General features: G+C 40.6%; 1 protein-coding gene across 2 annotated transcripts in view; it reads right to left on the reverse strand.

Annotated features, from left to right (window-relative positions):
- ARMH4 (armadillo like helical domain containing 4) overlaps window positions 1–20,958 on the reverse strand; it is a 119,258-nt gene that overhangs the window by 92,782 nt on the left and 5,518 nt on the right. For both annotated transcript variants that reach the window (XM_045069901.1, XM_045069897.1), the window contains 3 exons: window positions 15,132–16,569; window positions 11,827–12,081; window positions 9,317–9,529 (listed from right to left, as the gene is read on the reverse strand). In XM_045069901.1, coding sequence (XP_044925836.1) covers window positions 9,317–9,529; window positions 11,827–12,081; window positions 15,132–16,509 — 1,846 coding nt within the window. In that variant the 5' untranslated portion in view covers window positions 16,510–16,569. The remainder of the gene's footprint in view (window positions 1–9,316; window positions 9,530–11,826; window positions 12,082–15,131; window positions 16,570–20,958) is intronic.

The raw sequence follows: 20,958 nt of genomic DNA on the forward strand, positions 1-20,958 counted from the left end.
AAAAGCATGCCTTTTTAAAGCACCTTAATTTTCTGCAAACATCTAAAATGCCGTTGAAATATTCACAGCCTGTTACGTGGTTATTAGCCACACATTTGCTTCCACAACTGCACAAAACCACCTGACTTGGAAAGCCCTGTCTGGACAATTTCTCACAAGGATCCACAACAGCAGAACAGGAGCCCCGATGAATCCCTTGGAACCAATCCCTTTCCCTGGGGATTGGTTCTTCCTCGAGAGAGACACACTGCTGTTTCCTGTAAACCAAGTATCTGTTAGCCTGAGACAAAGCCCCTTGTTGCCTCCTGTACATTGAAAAGCAGTTACTTCCATTATTAAAAACTATTCTTGAGGCACCTGGGTGGCTCAGTCAGTTAAGCGTTGGACTCTTGATTTCCGGTCAGGTCATGATCTCAGGGTTGTCAGGCTCAGTAGGGGGTCTGCTTCTCTCCCTCTCCTTCTGCCTCTCCCCCACCCATCTCATGCACATGCTCTCTCTCTCTCTCTCAAATAAATAAATCTTTTTTTAAAAATTATAAAACATTCTATGGGGTGCCTGGGTGGCTCAGTGGGTTAAAGCCTCTGCCTTCAGCTCAGATCGTGATCCCAGGGTCCTGGGATCAGGCCCCACATAGGGCTCTCTGCTCGGCGGGGAGCCTGCTTCCTCCTCTCTCTCTGCCTGCCTCTCTGCCTACTTGTGATCTTTGTCTGTCAAATAAAGAAATAAAAAATATTAAAAAAAAATTATAAAACATTCTATTCTTAAGAAATAATTCATCTAACCAATAAGCTAAATTAGGAAACTATGCTTGATTACATGTATGTAAACTGATTGCTAGTGTGGTGTTTGCAGTATCTATTCCCCACCCTTTGGAATGTTTTCCATAGTTTTAGGTTTGTCATCACTTATTTTTTTATAAATATCAATAGAATTATGAGTATATATATGTGCACAAATCTATACACCTACACACACACACACCTCACAGCATAAGTATTAATTCCTTATTTCCCTAAGCTAGGGCTAAGCTCTCATTCCTAATTCTCAGAGTCTTTTTTTGTAATTAAGTGTGACACTTTCCCACCTTCTCCGTTGTATTTCTGTTATTTATGTATCTGTCTTAACTCTTCTGCTAATATTTATTCAAAATCCACTCCCATTTCTTTTTTATTATCTGAATTACCAAATACATGTCAAATGTGCACATAAATGAATGGGAAAAAACCTCTGAATATACGTAAGGCTAAATCCTTCTGTCATGCCGAGCCATCATGTAAAATTTCATGTGTGTCTAACATTGAGCTTTATTTACTAAGCAGTACTAACGTTCTACTTTTTGTGCTGGGCAACAAAGGCTTCAAAAAAAAAAAAAGGAAAAAGTTGGCTCTAGAATTATTTTTGCTTAACTGTAATTATACCAATAAATGAATTCTTTATGATAAGAAAGCATACTAGAGGGGCACCTGGGTGGCTCAGGGGGTTGACCCTCTGCCTTTGGTTCAGGTCATGATCTCAGGGTCCTGGGATTGAGCCCCACATCAGGCTCTCTGCTCAGTGGGGAGCCTGCGTTCCCCTCTCTCTGCCTGCCTCTCTGCCTACTTGTGATCTTTGTCTGTCAAATAAATAAATAAAATATTTTTTAAAAAAGAAGAAGAAAAAAGGTGGGGTGCCTGGGTGGTAGCTCAGTGGGTTAAGCCTCTGCCTTCAGCTCAGGTCGTGATCCTGGGGTCCTGGGATCAAGCCCCACATCGGGCTCTCTGCTCAGTGGGGAGCCGGCTTCCCCCTGTCTCTCTGACTGCCTCTCTGCCTACTTGTGTGTTCTCTCTGTCAAATAAATAAATAAAATCTTTAAAAAAAAATTTTTTTTTTTTAAAGAAAAAAGCATCCTAGAATTTGTAAGCACAGCTTTAGGGTAATACATCATAATATTGATTTCAAATATTTCTGAAATACCACTGGTTATGTTAGCATTAGTAGCAAACATGGGATGACTATTCTGAGTGCTAAGTAATTTACTAACATATTGGTACTTAAGAACACAGATCTATCATAAATGCCAGAGAAAGTAGGAGGACTTCAGGACAAGACAACAAAATGACTATAAGAGGCAATCGATAATTGAAATCACCACCAATTCTCTGTCATATAATATATATGAAGATGATGCAAAGATAAAAACAAGTTAAAAAAAAGATCATCCTTCCCTAACATACTTGGCAATGGTATTAGATGTTTCCCATGTTCTCTTTCGCATCTTCCGATCTGTATATCATTTAAGTGGCTCTGTTACTGAGGCAAAATGAAATTCAAAGCATTTCCAAGAACAAAGGCCAAAACCTGTAACCTTTCTTAACACAATTAGAGTGAACATCCTTAACCTCATACTGAAGTTTCTACAAGAAACGGTAGACGACAGTTCAAATTTATTCTTTATTTTATCTTTCCTATTCTATTCCACTGAGAAGTACCACATAAACTGGGGTTCACAGATATGCCCTCAAGATGAGATTTTGAATACTCTGTCTCAACCATCCATCCTAGCTGCCTTCTGAGTTGAAAAGTTACATGAGAAGTGAGAGAATAATAGGAAAATACTCTCTGAAAAGGACTGCATACCAGGCTGACTAAAAACACTGATTTTGTGAGTAAAGTGTAAGTAAAGAGCAAACACTTCTCTCATAAACTCTACACATGTTTTTACGTCTCCTCAGTGGAGCTATTAAAGAAAACCATCTCTGAGACTTTTCCACAACGCCACTTAAAGAATGCATTTCCCAATTCATTTCTGATTGACCAATAAAAAAATAAAGCATCTTGACTTCAATAGCAACACTACAAGGCCGCCAACTGCCGGAAGTCTCACTCAATCATCCAAAGGAAGGCCTACTTTCCTAACATGACTTTCTTCTGAAATTCCTATGTTATCAGCAGAGAGAACTAGGACGAAGGGAACTGAGAATTCCAAATAAGAAAGGAGAGAGAACACTGCTATTTCTTTAGCAGAAGAAAGGAAAAGGTGCTGGAAATACATAATGGAAGTGTTCTCAGAGGATTGTAGAAAACATCTATGAAATTAAACACACAGACACACACACTCACACACACAGACACACACACACACTCACAAAGGCAGGAAAATGGGTGTCACCAAAATAGGTTAAACAACAAATGACACGACAATGACAGCTTTCTGCCCTATGTGTGATGCCAGGGGCTGGGAAATGATGTCAAAAATGCAGTTTTTGAAAACCTAAATATAAGGACAACCAAAATGATCTTCAAAAAACAAGGGGAAAAAATTATCAGGAAAGAAAAAACCAAAGTTAAAAGGATACATTTGGTCTTATTTTTTTTTAAACCAAGATGCTAGGGGCGCCTGGGTGGCTCAGTGGGCTAAGCCTCTGCCTTCGGCTCAGGTTGTGAACCCAGGGTCCCTGCGTCGGGCTCTCTGCTCAGCGGGGAGCCTGCTTCCCTCCCTCTCTGCCTGCTTCTCTGCCTACTTGTGATCTTTGTCAAATAAATAAATAAAATCTTAAAAAAAAAAAAAAAAAAACAAGATGCTAAAGAAAGGTTGAACATGACTTTCCTGTCAGATACTAAGAATTAAACATCTCTTTATATGTTAAAAAAGGTAATGTGTTTTATGTCTACATATAACATATACTGTAGGGGCGCCTGGGTGGCTCAGTTGGTTGGACGACTGCCTTCGGCTCAGGTCATGATCCGGGAGTCCCGGGATCGAGTCCCATATCGGGCTCCCAGCTCCATGGGGAGTCTGCTTCTCCCTCTGACCTTCTCCTCGCTCATGTTCTCTCTCACTGTCTCTCTCTCAAATGAATAAATAAAATCTTTAAAAAAAAAAAAATAACATATACTGTAAGTTTAGGGGGGAAAGAAAAATTAATTCTCCAGCAAGTCAATTACTGTGATTTGTTCAATAAAGCCTGTAATAAATGGGCCTTTGGAAACATGAAGAAATGGGAACTGTCTGGGATAAGGGCACTGGATTAGACAGCCCCAATACTCAGCCTATTATGCCTACAGAAAGACATTAAATAGGCTCAGTCAGATTAATCATTCACCTTCTCCAGCCTAGGGACAGTGGTATTGCTTCTTCTCTTACAGGAGAGCAATAAGCTAACCCAGAGCAATCTTGAGAGAATCCAAGCAAATTCACCATGTTCCCAAGTCTGTCTGGTCAGTACCATGATAAGCACGAAATAGTTTCCCATCTCCCACTAGCTGGAAGGCCCAGTTATTGCCTTCCAAACATTAAGGGAGCAAGGTTGGGGGTGTGAGAAAGGATCAACAAAACTGAATCACAAGAAATCTTTGTTTTTGTACTCCTGCTTCCTGCATGTACTTAGAAGCCTAGTACTTGGTACAAATAATCCCAAAATTGATTTGTTCTGAACATTTCATTGTTAAAGCAATAACCCTCCACCCTATGGAATTATTGTTACAATTTTACAGCACAGATAAATGCCCATCTTCTCTGGGAATACAAGAAAGGCTATTGGATTTCTAAAACACAAAGCAGGGGGCACTCCTGGGTGGCTCAGTCAGTTGAGCAACTGACTCTTGGTTTTGATACAGGTCATGATCTCATGGGTTGTAGGATGGAACCCGTTAGTGGCTCCATGCTCAGCAGGGAGTCTGCTTAAAGAGTCCCTCTGCCCCTCCCCTGACCTATGCCTGTACGTGTGAGAATGTGCATGCTCTCTCTCAAATAAATGGATCTTTAAATTAAAAAATGATAATAATAATAATAATAATGAAAGCAGAAATATTTAAGTAAGAAATATTGAAAGACCAGTCCATTTGCTATTAGGGTTAAAACCTACTCAAGACAGTTAACCCAGATAAAAAAAAATTCCAAGCAAATTTTCATTTTCATTGTTAAGTTCCCATTTTGGAGCAGGGAAAGGCATTAATATTTGCAAAAAAAAAAAAAAAAAGGATCTCAACCTATAAAAAGATCATGTCCAAAAATTCATTTATACTAGTTATAGACATGCAACTAATTTGCCATTATCCTATTCTAATAAAAAATGAGAACACCTTTGTCATGTTTATATGTCAAAGATGATGAATACAGCCCTAGTGGAGTTATGCCTGAGATAAGTAAAATGCTTTTTTTTATCACCCTGAAAACATTTATTCTCTTAAAAAAAAAAAAGGACAGAGAAGTAAAGTGTATCAGGCAAGGTGACAGAGAAACCATTATCCCTTCAAAAGTCACTGCATTTTTGCTGACAAGGGAAAAGACGGACCAAAATAGGCATGAGGCAGAATGCACGTATCAAGGCAGGCTTTCTTCAGCAACAGAGAAATGTAAAACACAATGATACTCCTGCTCTTCCAGTACACGTCTCTCCAGTGGGTGTTGCAGAGACAGAGCTCATGTCTGCCTTCAGAGCCTGCTGGCAAACTTCTCAGAAGCGGACCCTTGTTATGCACTGAATCACATCCCCACCAAAAAATATATAACCTGTTGTACTTGTGAACGTGGCCTTCAAAAATGGAGTATTGGCAGATCAAGTGAAGAGGAAGTTATTGGGATGGGTCCTAATCCAATGGCTGGTGCTCTTGTAAGAAATCGGGGCAGAGGGGCACCTGGGTGGCTCAGTGAGTTAAGCCTCTGCCTTTGGCTCAGGTCATGATCCCAGGGTCCTGGGATCGAGCCCCACATTGGGCTCTCTGCTCAGCAGGGAGCCTGTTTCCTCCTCTCTCCCTGCCTGCCTCTCCGCCTACTTGTGATCTCTATCAAATAAATAAATAAAATCTTTAAAAAAAAAAAAAGAAAGAAAGAAAGAAAGAAATCGGGGCAGAGAGACACACTGAAGGACCACAGTCCCGTGAACATGAAGGCAGGGGTTGCTATTATGTTGCCACAAGCAAAGGAACTCATGAGGCCACTAAAAAGCTGGAGGAAGCAAGGGATGATTCCCCCCTGTTGAGGCACTGGAAGGAGCAGGGCCCTGCCCACACCTTGATTTCAGACTTCCAGGCTCTAAATCCACGTGAGAATAAATGTCTGTTATTTTAAGCCATCCAGTTTGTGGTATTTTGTATGGTAGCCCTAGAAAACTAAGATGCTTGGTGATTATGTTGTGGAGACGTAAAGGTGACAAAGACAACAGGCTGCCAATTAGATACAAATTTGAGGTTCCTTTGAGCCATCAATTATCCCTTAAAGGATAAACATTCAGAAATTTCCACAAAGGTTCTTGCTTCTTGGTTGTCTGCTGTCTAATAAGGGCAGGTTTTGCCCATATCCCATTGAGAAAAAGGCTCCATTCTCTGGAGAAGTGCTTCTGTCCTCTAGTGGGAAAGAAGATACAAAAATAATATACGAGGAGTTTAATAATATAATTAAATAAACACACATTTTAAGCTGGAGAGCTGTATGTCATGTGTCAACTCATCACAGAGATTAAAACTTGGAAAGGTAGGTAACTTGACATGGCACAACTCACAGTCTGGGTAAGAATAAATTATCTGCCTCTGGGTATAAGCCTACAATAGAATTAAAACCCTTCCTCCAAAGCCTACATTCCTAGGCAAGGTAGAAAAACATGTACTGAAACTAGAGGTCCCCCACACATTCAGGAGTCTAGTAGGCTTATTTGTTTAAATAAGTATAGTTCAGGGGCGCCTGGGTGGCTCAGTGGGTTAAAGCCTCTGCCTTTGGCTCAGGTCATGATCCCAGGGTCCTGGGATCGAGCTCCACATCGGGCTCTCTGCTCAGTGGGGGAGCCTGCTTCTCCCTCTCTCTCTCTGCCTGCCTCTCTGCCTACTTGTGATTTCTCTCTCTGTCAAATAAATAAATAAAATCTTTAAAAAATAAATAAATAAATAAGTGTAGTTCAAAGGAGTAGACACACCAGCATAAAATTAATTGTGACATTAATAATGTACACTAATTAAACATAAATGGTACTTCCCAGGATCCAGGGGAAAAGGTGTGCTCATTCAAAATCTTATCTTCTGCCCAACACTGTAGCAGAAAGAATATTTTTAAACCAAAAATGTCTCAAAAACTTTGATGAGGCTTGTAATTTCAATCAAAAACTGACAAAATACATTCTCAGAAAGAAGCTGGAGTCAAATTGTGTAGAAGAGAAGCACTAAAACTCCAGGACATCTTCAGCAAGTCAAGAAAATTCTCACATATTTCAATGCAACTGCCATCATCTACTAAATTTAGAAAATTATTGCAGTTTCACAAGTATGGATTACTCACAAATATATTTTTTTCTCTGATTTAATGAGCCCTGCCGGGTAAAGCTGTCATCTCTAACTCAGGTTAATTTGGGGGAACCTGCTTTTTCCAGATGGTGTCAAGGAGAGCCGACAGCTAATATGAGATTAATCTCAAAGTCATACCGTTTTTATCTCAACATGGAGTGTAAGAGCTGTTAGCCTCAGAGCTCGCTTTGATCCATTTCTTAAACCAGCATTCTACTATGGAGTTCTCCAGAATACTCCTAAAATGTCATGTTTCTCTGCCAGGGAACTGCCAGCATTACCCTGAGATAGAGTCTGCGGCAAAAGTGGCTAAGCCCTTTTTCCTGTTCGACAGGAGACAAAATATCATATAACAGCACATCATATGTCTTTACTGCAGCAAGCCCATGGCTAATGCTGTGCCCAAAAGCTTACCTGTCCTCTAGATTCATTTTAGAAACTCAGCATCACAAATCTCTGGACATTCTGTACCACCTGCCTAAATGCTGATTAATTAAATGACCTTTCGTCATATTTTCAGTCTGTGTGTTTGTGGATGTGCAGCTGGGCTCCAGGCCTCTTTTTTCATGCTCGCAGCCAATGTCTCAGAAAGTATAATTTGGTATGCATTTCTCAGTCTTAACAGGTGAAGAGATTGACCCTCTCCAAACAGTACAACTTCCTAACCCGGAAATGTTCATGAAGAAAAAAACAAAAACAAAATTCCAGGACTAACAACCAGAGCAGTGCTGTGAAAATACAATCCACATCAAAGTTTCCACCTAAGAAAGTCTGGTGGGGAAACGCGAATGTTTCCATTTAAACCAGCATCCTCGATGGAGCCTGCAGATCTTAGTCATCTTGAGTACTCTTTAAAAATGTGGATGCAGGGGCGCCTGCATGGCTCAGTTGGTTAAGGAGCTGCCTTCGGCTCGGGCCATGGTTCCAGGGTCCTGGGATCGAGCCCCACATCGGGCTTCCTGCTCAGCAGAGAGCCTACTTCTCTCTCTCCCTCTGCCTGCTGCTCTGCTTACTTGTGCTCTCTATCTCTCTGTCAAATAAATAAAATCTTTAAAAAAAAAAAAATGTGGATGCAGGGGGCGCCTGTGGATGCAGGGGGCTTAGTGGCTTAAAGCCTCTGCCTTCGGCTCAGGTCATGATCTCAGAGTCCTGGGATTGAGCGCCCGCATCGGGCTCTCTTCTCAGAGGGGAGCCTGCTTCCCTTCCTCTCTCTCTCTGCCTGTCTCTCTGCCTACTTGTGATCTCTGTCAAATAAAATCTTTAAGAAAAAAAAAAAAATGTGGATGCAGGGCACCTGGGTGGCTCAGTCAATTAAAGTTAAATCTTCGGCTCAGGTCATGATCCCAGGGTTCTGGGATCGAGTTCCATTTTGGGCTCTCTGCTCAGTGGGGAGTCTGCTTCTCCCTCTCCCTCTGCCTGCTGCTCTCCCTGCTTGTGCTCTCTACCTCTCTGTCAAATAAATAAATAAAGTCTTTAAAAATAAAAATAAAAATGTAGATGTCAGACTGTATCCTACATCAATGGAATCAGAATCCCTGGGAGAAATAAGGCATTAGGATTTTTTTTAAAAGCTCCCCAAAGTGATCCTGATGTTCACCTGTAGTTAACAGCTACTGCTCTAGACCAAAGGTCAGAAAGCTTTCTCAGTAAAGGGCCACATCATAAATGTTTTGGGCTTTGTGCACAGTCTCTGTCAAAACTATTCAACTCTGTTGATCTGGCACAAAAGTAGCCACAGACAAGATATAAATGTGCACGTGCAGCTGGGTCCCAAGACAGCTTGATTTAGGAACACTGAAATTTGAATTTTATTTAACTTTTACATGTCACAAAATATTACTCTTCTTCTAATTTTTTTTCCCCAATCATTTGAAAAGGTAAAGATCATTCTTAACTTGCAGGTCATATAGATGGCAGGCCCGATCTGGCCTGGCCACGGTTTATTGACCCCGGATCCACACTGCAGATGGAATACATTGCTCCTTAATCTTTTCTCAAAAACAACATTTACTCAGTGACTCCATCAATCAGTCCAAGAAAAGACCCCCTTCAAAGCATGGGTACCTTCAGATTCAAGTTGGTCCAGGCCATATGAGGCAGCTGTATTAACATGGCTAATGGATGGGACAGCGGTTCCGCTCTCCGAAGACGTCTCAGAATCAGGAAGTGCTGGGAAAAGGCTGGGGGCTTCCTCTATTATTCCAGGGGGAGTCACCGGAGAGCCCCAAACTGGTGTGAACAATTCCTCGTTTGGCCCCGTGATGGTGTCTATTAGGTCTGTCAAACACAAAAGATAGCATCTTACCCAAAGATGATCATTAGGAGAAATGTATACATGCTTTTCTGCTTTTCAAGCAAGAAATGATCAGTGAAACCAGTATCTTATATACATTAAGTCTGGCATTTAGACCAGCTCCCCCCTTCCCATAGTGCATCAATCCTGCTATATAAGGCACTTTATCACCTGGGAAATTGTACTGTCTCAAATCAGAAATTTCTTTTCAAATTTTCATTTCCCATTTACTCTATTGACAATATTAGGAATTTTGTACAATTTCATCTGATTTACTGCCAAAGACAGTAACAAAAAACTATTAAAATATATACCAAAGACAACTTTAAAAAATCAAGTGAAAGGGTAAGGGTATCTGTCTAGAATATGCTCAATTCCAATACAGCCAAATTTAGCCCTAAGTTTTCCCAAATATTAAAAAAAAAAAAAAACTAGAATAGTATTATTTTTTTTTAAAGATTTTATTTATTTACTTGAGAGAGAGACAGTGAGAGAGAGCATGAACGAGGAGAAGGTCAGAGAGAGAAGCAGACTCCCCATGGAGCTGGGAGTCCGATGCGGGACTCGATCCCGGGACTCCAGGATCATGACCTGAGCCGAAGGCAGTCGTCCAACCAACTGAGCCACCCAGGCATCCCTAGAATAGTATTATTTTGCAGGTCTGGTAGATCATCAGAATCTCTGAGGTAATTTTTTAGAAGTTCAGCTCCATGCTTTCCACATATCCCAACTTCCTCAATCAGAATTCCCTTTGTGGTGAAGCCAGAAAAACTGTTTCTTAAAGCTTCTAGGATATGGATGCACAGAGTCTCACATACATTGCTATTAGGAACATACACTGGTGCAACCACTTTGGAAAATGGTGAGACATTGCCCGCTAGAGGCAAACATTCAGACCTAAACCTGGGGCTCTAGGATTATAACCAAGAGAATCTCCTGCACGTGTCCAATGGAGGATATATAAGAGGGTATACATGGCAGCAAGCAATGTTCACAAAAGCCAAACCTGGAAATGACCTTAATGCCAATTGCTAGGAGAGACTGGGTGAAGATGAGATGAATACACTGTGATATATTTTCATAGTGTAATATTATAAATAGTCAAAACAGAAGATTCATAGCAAGTAAATCATAGCCATAGACTATTAAGTAAAACAAGCAAGTCCCAAAAAGGTTATCTGCAGCACAATACTGTTTTTATAAAATTAAAAACTACTAAAATATTTAAATGCATAATTTGAGGAATGAATACAGACATGATAAAACTAAGAAAAAAAGGGGAAAAAAAGAAAATTAAGATAAAAGGAAATGAGGAACACAAGATTCAGGATGACAGTTAACATCAGAGGAGGAAGAAGGTGATGGGGTTACATCTATGTTACTAACTAGGCCCCAAAGTGTCTTTTGGAGCGGCAGGGCTAGGAGAACTCAGTTAGGGGCACTTAGATGGCTCAGTCATTAAGCGTCTGCCTTTAGCCCTGGTCACGATCCCAGGGTTCTGGGATGGAGCCCCGCATCAGGCTCCATGCTCAGCGGGAAGTCTGACTCTCCCTCTCCCACTCCCCCTGCTTCTGTTCCCTCTCTCACTGTGTCTCTCTCTGTCAAATAAATAAATAAGATCTTTTTAAAAAAATAAATAAATAAATAATTCAGTTAATAAATAAAAGTAGACTTAGAACCAATAATGAGATAGAGACATGAGGCCAAAAACAATATTTAAATAATAATAATTTTTGTAATTTTCAGGTGTTTCTGATGATCACCAAGATTTAAAAATTTTGCTGTCCTTAAGAGTATTTGAGGGCCTCCTATATGGAAAGCACTTTGTAGCCATTATTTTGAATCCTTAAAATAACCTGTAAGACAGGTAAGCATTATTTAGAGATGCACAAACCAAGCCTGGAGAAATGAGACTTGCTTGAGGCCACAATATTAGTAGGGGCCAAAGCTGAGATTTGAACCGAGGTCCTCACTGTTTTCACTTCACCCCCTGGCTCCTAGCAGCCAGTGCTGACAAACAAGGAGAGCTTCTCAAGAGGTCTGGCCTTCCCAGGCCCCAGAGATGAGCCACTTGATTTTACCTGGGAACTAACTCCTCATCCTGTCAGGCTTTGCCACATCCCTCCAAACAAGAGAGAGTTCACGCACCTTTCCAGTTCCTTCTCCAGATGAATGTGTGTGTACCCTGGGGACAGATCCAGGTGCCACACTCATTCTATTCCTTATTAACTCAGAAAAGATCCACCCCCAAACTGAGTCCAAGTCCCCCCTCCTTACAAACCTTCCAGAGCAGAAGTAACTTCGGAAGACAACGGCACGGCTGTAGTTGAAACTGTAGAGGGCAGAGGCTCCCATCTCCTGGACAGCTGAGTAACAGCAGGGACACCAGATGTGGCAGAGGGGGACTCTTTTCCTTCCTCAGTCTTACCATTTTCTCCAGTAACCTCGAGGGTAGAAACCTGCTGCTCTTGTGTCACCAATGATAAAGTGGCTTCTGCTTCTTGAACAGCTGTTATCATATCTTGAGTGATGATGTCTTAAAAGGGGGGGATACAACATTTTAAAATAGACAAATTCCCTAACCCTTAAAATGTCACTCTATAATTAATAAACTGAAAAAAAAAAAAGAAGAAGAAGAAGAAGAAGAAGATAGCTATTTCAGGGTATGGGAAGGCCAACAGATCGCTCAGACACAAAATGCCAGCAAATAAATATTTTCAGTGTTGCTGCTTTCAGGAGCGATGAATCAATCTAAGACTGAGATAAAGAAGTTAATGTGTAAAACAAAATCCAAAACAAAATAGAAAGATCAACAGTTGATCTCCCTCTTATAAATATCAACATAACCAGTTTGTTAAGAAATAAATTATACAGTTCTAAGTTATATTCAAAAATTCTCAGCATTTATATATACATATTAATTTTCACATTTGCATTTCTAAAGGGGAAAGTCTGCATTTTTAATAAAATAATAATTATTACAGTAATTAATGTTTACTGAGTTTCTATTATATGTTAGATATACATATATTTCTATTATATGCTGTATACACACACTGCTAAGTATATGGTGGGCATCATCTTCTTTTCTCTTCCAATGTATATTAAGGACAGGTAGGTACTAATATCATTCCATGGAACCCATATATCTGAGCAGTCAGGGGCGCCTGGGTGGCTCAGTGGGTTAAAGCCTCTGCCTTCCGCTCGGGTCATGATCTCAGGGTCCTGAGATCGAGCCCCGCATCGGGCTCTCTGCTCAACGGGGAGCCTGCTTCCCCCCTTCTCTCTCTCTGCCTACTTGTGATCTCTATCTGTCAAATAAATAAATAAAATCTTTAAAAAAAAAAAAAAAGAATGCAGGTTTCAGGGGGGTGCCTGGGTGGCTCAGTGGGTTAGGCCTCTGCCTTCAGCTCAGGTCATGATCCCAGGGCCCTGGGATGGAGCCCCACACTGGGCTTTCTGCTCAGCTTCCCCTCCTCTCTCTCAGCCTGCCTCTCTGCCTACTTGTGATCTCTCTCTGTCAAATGAATAAATAAAATCTTAAAAAAAAAAAAAAAAAAAAGAATCCAGGCTTCATGGGTCCCTGGGTGGTTCAGTCCGTTGAGCATCAGACCCTTGGTTTCAGCTCAGGTCATGACCTTAGGGTCCTGAGATAGAGCTGCTCCATGTTCCCTGGGCTCTGGGATTAGCATTCAGCATGGAGTCTGCCTGAAACTCTCTCCCTCTTCCTCAGCCCTTCTGCCCCAGCTCCAGCTCTTACATGTGTGATCTCTCTCTCTCTCATATCTCTCTCGCTCTCTCTCTCTTAAATAAGTAAATAAAATAGATAATGCATGTAAAGCACTTAGCACAAACACCAGTACTTGTACAAGTATTCAGTAAATATCAACTTTGAATGGTGACCGCTATGAGAGAAAAAAAGAATAAGAACTAGAAATAGTGATGGAAATTTTAAAATTATCATTCAAAATTTCTCCACATTTCTTACTCTCTCTACTTCCTGTAGAGAAAAAAAATAATATGATAATTTTTATAGATGACTTTTAAAACCTGATCTTCACCCAAACCCGGGGAATAATAAGCTCAGTCCGAGAACTGATGATGACCTAAGGTTACTCATCTGTTCATAGTAACCAAAACCACAAAGAAATCATTGCATATCCTGCAGAGGGTAATGTCTTAAGTAGTCCCTGGGCCCTTAAATGATTAGTATTTGAGTTGTCTACTTTTGGAAAAGATGTATAATCACCAGAAAACAGGTAAAAAGATTTTTGGCTATTCTCTAACTACTGTTGTCAGTAATCTCGGTTTTTCACATTCTTATAGTTGAAGAACAACAACCAAAAAAAAAAAAAAAAATTAAAGTGAAAGGAATTATTTAACTATTTCTCTCTACAAAGAACATCTAGAAACTTTTTGATTAATTTGAATAATGCAGGCAGTCAAATAGAGTAATTTCAGTCTGAATGGTTCTCTATCTCCATTTACACATCCACTGACTTGGTATTTAGGAAGCATCTACTAGGTGCCAGATATCGTGCTATGTGCTGGGAATAATAAGAAGTTGCCTATTAAGAGATTATAGTTGAGGGGCACCTGGCTGGCTCAGTCAGAAGAGCATGTGACTCTTGATCTCAGGGTTCGTGAGTTGGAGCCACGCATTGGGTGTAGACTTAGTAAAAAAAAAATAAACAAACTTAAAAAACTTTAAAAAGAGAGAGACTGTAGTTAAGGAAGGCAATCATGACTAAGTAATGAGTATATTCAATAATCAAAATAATAATCAATGACCAAATTCATTTTACTTTTTAGGCCGTATTATATAAACTAATGCAATTCTAATACATAAGAATCAAAGATTCAATTATGTAATGAATAATCTGGAGTTATATGACTTAATGCTCCAGGAATATCTTAAAATGTTATGGAAAATCAAAGTAATTCTTGTTCAGTCATATCCAGTATCTTCATGGTCATGGAGACCCAACTCTCTTAATGGAATTTTAAAAACCAACATACGGGGGTGCCTGGGTGGCTCAGTGGGTTAAGCTTCTGCCTTTAGCTCAGGTCATGACCCCAGGTCCTGAGATCGAGCCCCACATCAGGTTCCCTGCTCAGCAAGAAGCCTGCTTCTCCCTCCCCTCTGTCACTCCCCCTGCTTGTGCTCGCTCTCTCTCTCTCACTCTCTCTGTCAAATAAATAAAATCTTTTAAAAAATAATAATCACTTTAGGGCACCTGGGTGGCTCAGTGGATTAAGCCGCTGCCTTCGGCTCAGGTCATGATCTCAGGGTCCTGGGATCGAGTCCCACATCGGGCTCTCTGCTCAGCAGGGAGCCTGCTTCCCTCTCTCTCTCTCTGCCTGCCTCTCTGTCTACTGTGATCTCTCTCTGTCAAATAAATAAATAAAATCTTTAAAAAATAATCATCATCATCATCATCATCATCACTTTAAAAAACATAAAACAAGAGCTAAAGCTAATACAATGTCATGTGTTAATTACATCTCAATTTTTAAAAAATAATAATAAAATCAGATGGAAACATTCCAAATTAAACAAAGCTTGTTTTTCTTTCTTTCTTTTACCTTTCTGTGTACTTCCCAGTGGTTGATGTGCCTCAGATTCATATTCTGAGATGGAAACAGTGGTCTCTAAGAAAACCACTGCATCATTTTCCCTAGTGGATTCCATGAAGTCTGCAGTATCTTGGAAGAGGCTGACAACAGAGACTTTCCCATCTTCCGCAGGACTTGTGGGAGTAAAAGAACTTTGATCGGCAAAGGCAGAGGATCGCGCCTCCCCGTGTGCCATTAGCAGGGCTGTCCCCATGGGTTCTTCCCCTTCCAGCAGCCCAAGAGCCACCTCTGCAGCCTCTGTCACAGGTTCGCCCTCTTCCAGAACTTCCATAGGGTCATTATCAGTTTCTTGGGCTGTCTGAGACATTTCCATTCCCACCTGAGTCTCTATACTGTCTCCAACCTTTGGAGTCTTTATCTGGCTTACACTCTCTAATTTGGTGTCATCCCATTCATCGCTTCCGACAGAGGCAGCTGGAACAGCTGTGCTGACACTCCCTGGGACTCCTGGGGCTCCCAGCAGCCTGTCAGTTTCTGGCTCAACACTCAGGGTGTACTCAGAGGTTGTGAGCCAGTGCTTGGTGGCAGCGGTCTGGGTATGATCAGCTGTCATCGGCGAAGGCTTCTCCCTCTCAGGCATGGGGCTTCCAGTCTCCGTGCCCACTATGGGATCAACACTGGGGGAAAAAACTGCCCTGTGTTCTGTATCTGCTTCAGATTTCTCAATCCTGGGATTGGCAGTTAGCATTTCTTTAGTATTCACATCAGATGAAGGTGAATGTCCCAGACCAACTCTTTCCTGACTCTCAGTTGCAAACAACTGGTCATTCACATAGTTCAGAAAACCCTGTGTTTCTTCTGTGGTCCCTTCTATGATGGGCTGAATGACGGTACTACCGAAGCGTTCTTCTTTCTGATCGATATTCAGAGGAGCAGTTACAGGGATAGGATTGGTCAGCATGGCCTTGAAAAGTCGGCTTTTGGGAGACACCCTCTCTGGCTGGCTGGAAACAAACACTTCCTCCTCGCCAGGGACAACTGTCTCAGCACTAGTGTACGAGGCAGGGCTGTTAGGCTGCATGAGCCCACCGCCTACTGGATGGACTTCTTTGTCAGTAGGCAATACTTTCTTTAAGGACGTAGCTGATGGTTCTGCTAACACCATCACTGGATCTTCAGAGACCACCAACTGGGGAGGGCACTTGGAAGTCAGAGGGTCATTTTCTAGGTCATCTGTGTTCATCCTCTCAGGCTGCCCTGTTTCTGCAGGAACATGTGCTATCTCCCTTCTTTCCACTTTGGGGAAGGCCACACATTGTGTGGCAAAGTTAAGAAGCACAAGGCTCCAGAAGGCCAGACAAATGTGCACTCCAATTGGTCTTCTCATAGTGGAGTTTCAGAAACGTGCACATACATCAACAAAGTTGACAATTCCAGTAATTGAGTCCTGCGGAAAAATAAAGCATATCAAGCTGTCACATAAATGCATTTTGTAAATAAGCCCCTTCAGATTAAACTGTAAGTAAAATAATCTTGATTTCATGCTCAGGGATAGTACAGAAGAGACAGCTGTTCTACTTCTTTGGTACCTTTGAGACATGGATAACCCAGTTCATTTTTCCCTGCTGAATTTTGCAGCTGATTTAACTTGAAGATCTCTAGAAGAGGTACACATAGTTCAAGGACTAAGCTCATTGTTTCTTAAATACCTATTTGAAAAAATTACCCTTGAAGTCACATTTGCAATATTCTCCCTAAATTCTGCCATTAATCATGTAGTCAAATGACTGCAGAAATAGCAATATATCTGAGACATAGAAAGTAAATCTCACATTTATTTATATTACATTCAGAGAAAGTTTCAAGTATGGCTTAAAACTTATGAAACATCATCATAAAACACTGAATGCTGGTTATATTCAAAAAGTTTTTCTAAGTATATAAATTATTTTCGATTAAAATTTATCTTTAGGGGCACCTGGCTGGCTCAGTCAGTAGAACACATGACCCTTGATCTTGGGGTTCTGAGTTTGAGCCCAATATTGGTTGTGGAGCCCACTTTTTAAAAAAATAAACAAAAAATAAAATTAAAAAAATAAACAAACTAATTTTTAAATTTCTCTTTATTTTTTTTTAAAGATTTATTTATTTATTTGACAGAGAGAGAGATCACAAGTAGGCAGAGAGGCAGGCAGAGAGAGAGGAAGGGAAGCAGGCTCCCTGCTGAGCAGAGAGCCCGATGCGGGACTCGATCCCAGGACCCTGAGATCATGACCTGAGCCAAAGGCAGCGGCTTAACCCACTGAGCCACCCAGGCGCCCCTTAAATTTCTCTTTAAAATACTTATTTTTTTCTCTGTAACAACTATAAAAATTATAGGCAAACCTGTGATGTTTCAAAATTTAAAGAGCAGAAAGAGTAAAAGAGTTACTGCACATAAATGTGTTTTTAGGGGGAAAAAAACTAAGAGAACCAAAACGCATTTAAGATTAGCTATCTTTACTGAATACATATAATTATAAGATTGAGATTTATTGCATTTTCTGTTTTTAAAAACTACTCACTCTCGTTAAAACTAAAACTATATCAAAACTACTAATTTGGCACCTGGGTGGCTCAGTGGGTTAAAGCCTCTGCCTTTGAATTCGGCTCAGGTCATGATCCCAGGGTCCTAGGATCAAGCCCCGCATTGGCCTCTCTGCTCAGTGGGGAGCCTGATTCCTCCTCTCTCTGTGTCTGCTTCTCTGCCTACTTGTGACCTCTGTCTGTCAAATAAATAAAATCTTTAAAAAAAAAAACTACTAATTTTTCCCCAAAATGTATGAGTTTTAGTTCTTTTTTAATCTACTTTGCTGTTTGGGCACTTCCTTTTCCCATCATCAGAAATTTCTCAGATGCTATAGATGTTCTAGAAAGTTAAACATAGGAATGAAAATTCTAAAAACTGAAGCTTTATGAAAGTTATTATTTTTTCCTTCTTTCATGTCTGATCATTAAACTACTTGGGTTAAGCATGTAATGTGCACACATCAAATATAAAAATTTATGTTTTCTGGTTTCATAGGGCCTTCTCCCCTGAAGAAGTTCAAAGCTTCCCCATTTTTGTTTCCAGGTCTTTTTGTAACCAAAACGATCTCAAGTCCTTAGGGCATGATCTAGATAGCTGAAGAGGAAAAAAAGGCTGAATTTTTCTACACAAGGAAAGAGGAATCCCCCGGATTTGGAGCTGAAGCCTCCTGCCAAGCTACCAGCACATCATGAAGGAGTCATCTTGGAAGGCATCCTCCAGCCCCAGTCAAACCTTCAGATGACTGTAGCTTCCTTCAGCTGACACCATGATTGCAACTTCCTGAACTTCCTGAGAGACCTTGAGCCAGAACCACCTGGTAAGGTGGCTATTCCCAAATTCCTAATGCACAGAAATGAGATGAAATAAGCATTTGTGGCCACTAAGTTAGGGATAATTTGTTATGCAGAAATCTTTTTTTTTTTTTTTTTTTTTTAAAGATTTTATTTATTTATTTGACAGAGAGAGATCACAAGTAGGCAGAGAGGCAGGCAGAGAGAGAGGAGGAAGCAGGCTCCCTGCCGAGCAGAGAGCCCGATGCGGGACTCGATCCCAGGACCTGAGATCATGACCTGAGCCGAAGGCAGCGGCTTAACCCACTGAGCCACCCAGGCGCCCTGTTATGCAGAAATCTTGAATCCACAGTACGTTGTGAGAATATAGGAATAAGATGACGTGCAGAAAAGGAACAGTACATAAATTTATTAGCAGAAGAAAACTGAAGCCAGAGGTGACTAGAAGAAAGCCACCACACCCCTGGCAAGAATCCTCATAGATAGTGAGAGGGATGGTAAGCTTCCCCACATGGGGGAGGAGAATCTGTAACAATTTTATTTAAATATTAAATTACATACCAGCAGCTAGCATTGTCTTAAAAAGAGAGAATATGGAAAAGATATTTGAAAAACAGGGAACAGCCTGTGCTATGTGTGTGTCCACATTCTGAACAATAGTTATCGCCATACTTTAAATGATCCCTAAAGAATCCCACTTCATAGTCAGGTAACAGATCTGGTAAGAGTATTTGGCTTGCTGCCTCTAATTGCACTCCTCAAAACAAAACAAAGACAGGCTGTAAATGTTCACAGTTGATGAAACTGTATCTTTGTACAGATAAATTGAGCTATGAAGCATATATAGTCGAACATATGTAAAAGCTATACAACCCTCTGATCGATTCTTTCCTGAACAAATATTTTTCCCATTCAGTGAAATCTTACTAAACATCCCAGACAATATAGGGTGTGGCCTAAAACCTTGGTCTACATGATCCATGCTTCTGGATAAAAACCTGTAGGAAAGGAAAGGAAAAAAAAAAAAAAAGGAGGCCATCGTGAATAACAATAGAATTTAGAGGGACATGGACTGGAATCAGAAAAACAATTCCTGAATCCGAGCTTTATTGTTGTTAAAATTTGCTATGGGATACTGTGCAAATAGCCTCAGTCTTTCCTTTGACAAAATGAGGAATTAAACAAAAAATAGGGTAAATCCTTTTTATCTCCATGATTCCATTTTCATATTTTATCTACAAGGTCATAAAATTAAAATACAAATGTATTCATATTCCAACAATCATGCCGTCAAGTAGGCAAGGCACCCAAATGATTGAATGGATGTTTCACATCTAATTTACATGTTCTGGAGCCATGTGGGCTGAGAGGAGAATCTTATAAACAAATCGGGGTTGGGGGGGCAGGGGGTAGGCAAACCATACAGATTTAATATAACCTCAATTGCCTTTCCCAAACAGAATTTTCCTTCAAGGTTTTATTTTCAGCTAGATCTTGAGCTTTAGAATTTTTGTGTGAAGGGAATTCTGCCATTGCTCTAAAAGACTTTCCTTCTGTAATTAAGTGTCAGCCACCTGCTTTCTAAATCCAACTACAGAAAAAATGGGGGTGAACTGCAAGCCTGTTCTATGTCTGCGTATTGCGGCCATATGTTCCCTCTCCCCACTATTCAAAGCAAGGCCTAAACTTTAAAAGAAACAGAAAAGACAGCCTATAAGAACGACAGCAGGGAGCATGTCTGCAACTCAGATAAATTGGTAAATGACCTTCAAGTTCTAAGTCTTTCTCCATCTTTCAAAGCACAGTGCAAGTTCACACAGCCATTCCCATGATTTTGGTGGTCCCCAGGGAGAGCCACCTGACATTAGAGAATAAATAAGAAAAGGCTGACCATTGTCAATTGAACAGCCATATGTCTCAAACTAAATAGTCATCTGCAAGCATATTTTTAAGGCTATACGCCTTTTCTTTTTCTTTCCTCAACATTGTATCCCCTCCCTGGCAAAGAGCCTGGCACAGAGGAAATGCTCAGTAAATATTGGCTGAACAAATAGAGGAATGCCTACAGCCTGCTTTGTAGGGGAAGGGGAGGGTGGGGAAATTTCACTGCTAATTAGTACTCTGTGTCTTAATTATCTTAAATTAACTCAATCATAAGAATATTGAACAAACAAAAGAATATTTCTCTAACTTTTCTTTCACACCATGGCCGTGCTGCCTTCTTTCCACTACTATCCATCACAGCAAATTAATTCAGGTAAATAAACTGTAACCAAATTGCCAACTGATAGGGGCCATTGGCTTCTAATAGCTTAAAAAGCATCCCTTTTAGAGCAAGTCAGTAACACTTTGTCAATCACTTGCTATCAAGGTATCCTAATGGCGCTGTGGTCCTCTGAACAGTGTACTGCATTTCTGCCACCAGTGGGCAGATAAGCTGCTCTGTCACCCATTATCTTTGACAATCTTAAATAGA

The sequence above is a fragment of the Mustela putorius genome, unplaced genomic scaffold, assembly GCF_011764305.1.
Source record: "Mustela putorius furo isolate JIRA1106 unplaced genomic scaffold, ASM1176430v1.1 tig00000129_pilon_pilon_pilon, whole genome shotgun sequence".
Taxonomy (NCBI): domain Eukaryota; kingdom Metazoa; phylum Chordata; class Mammalia; order Carnivora; family Mustelidae; genus Mustela; species Mustela putorius.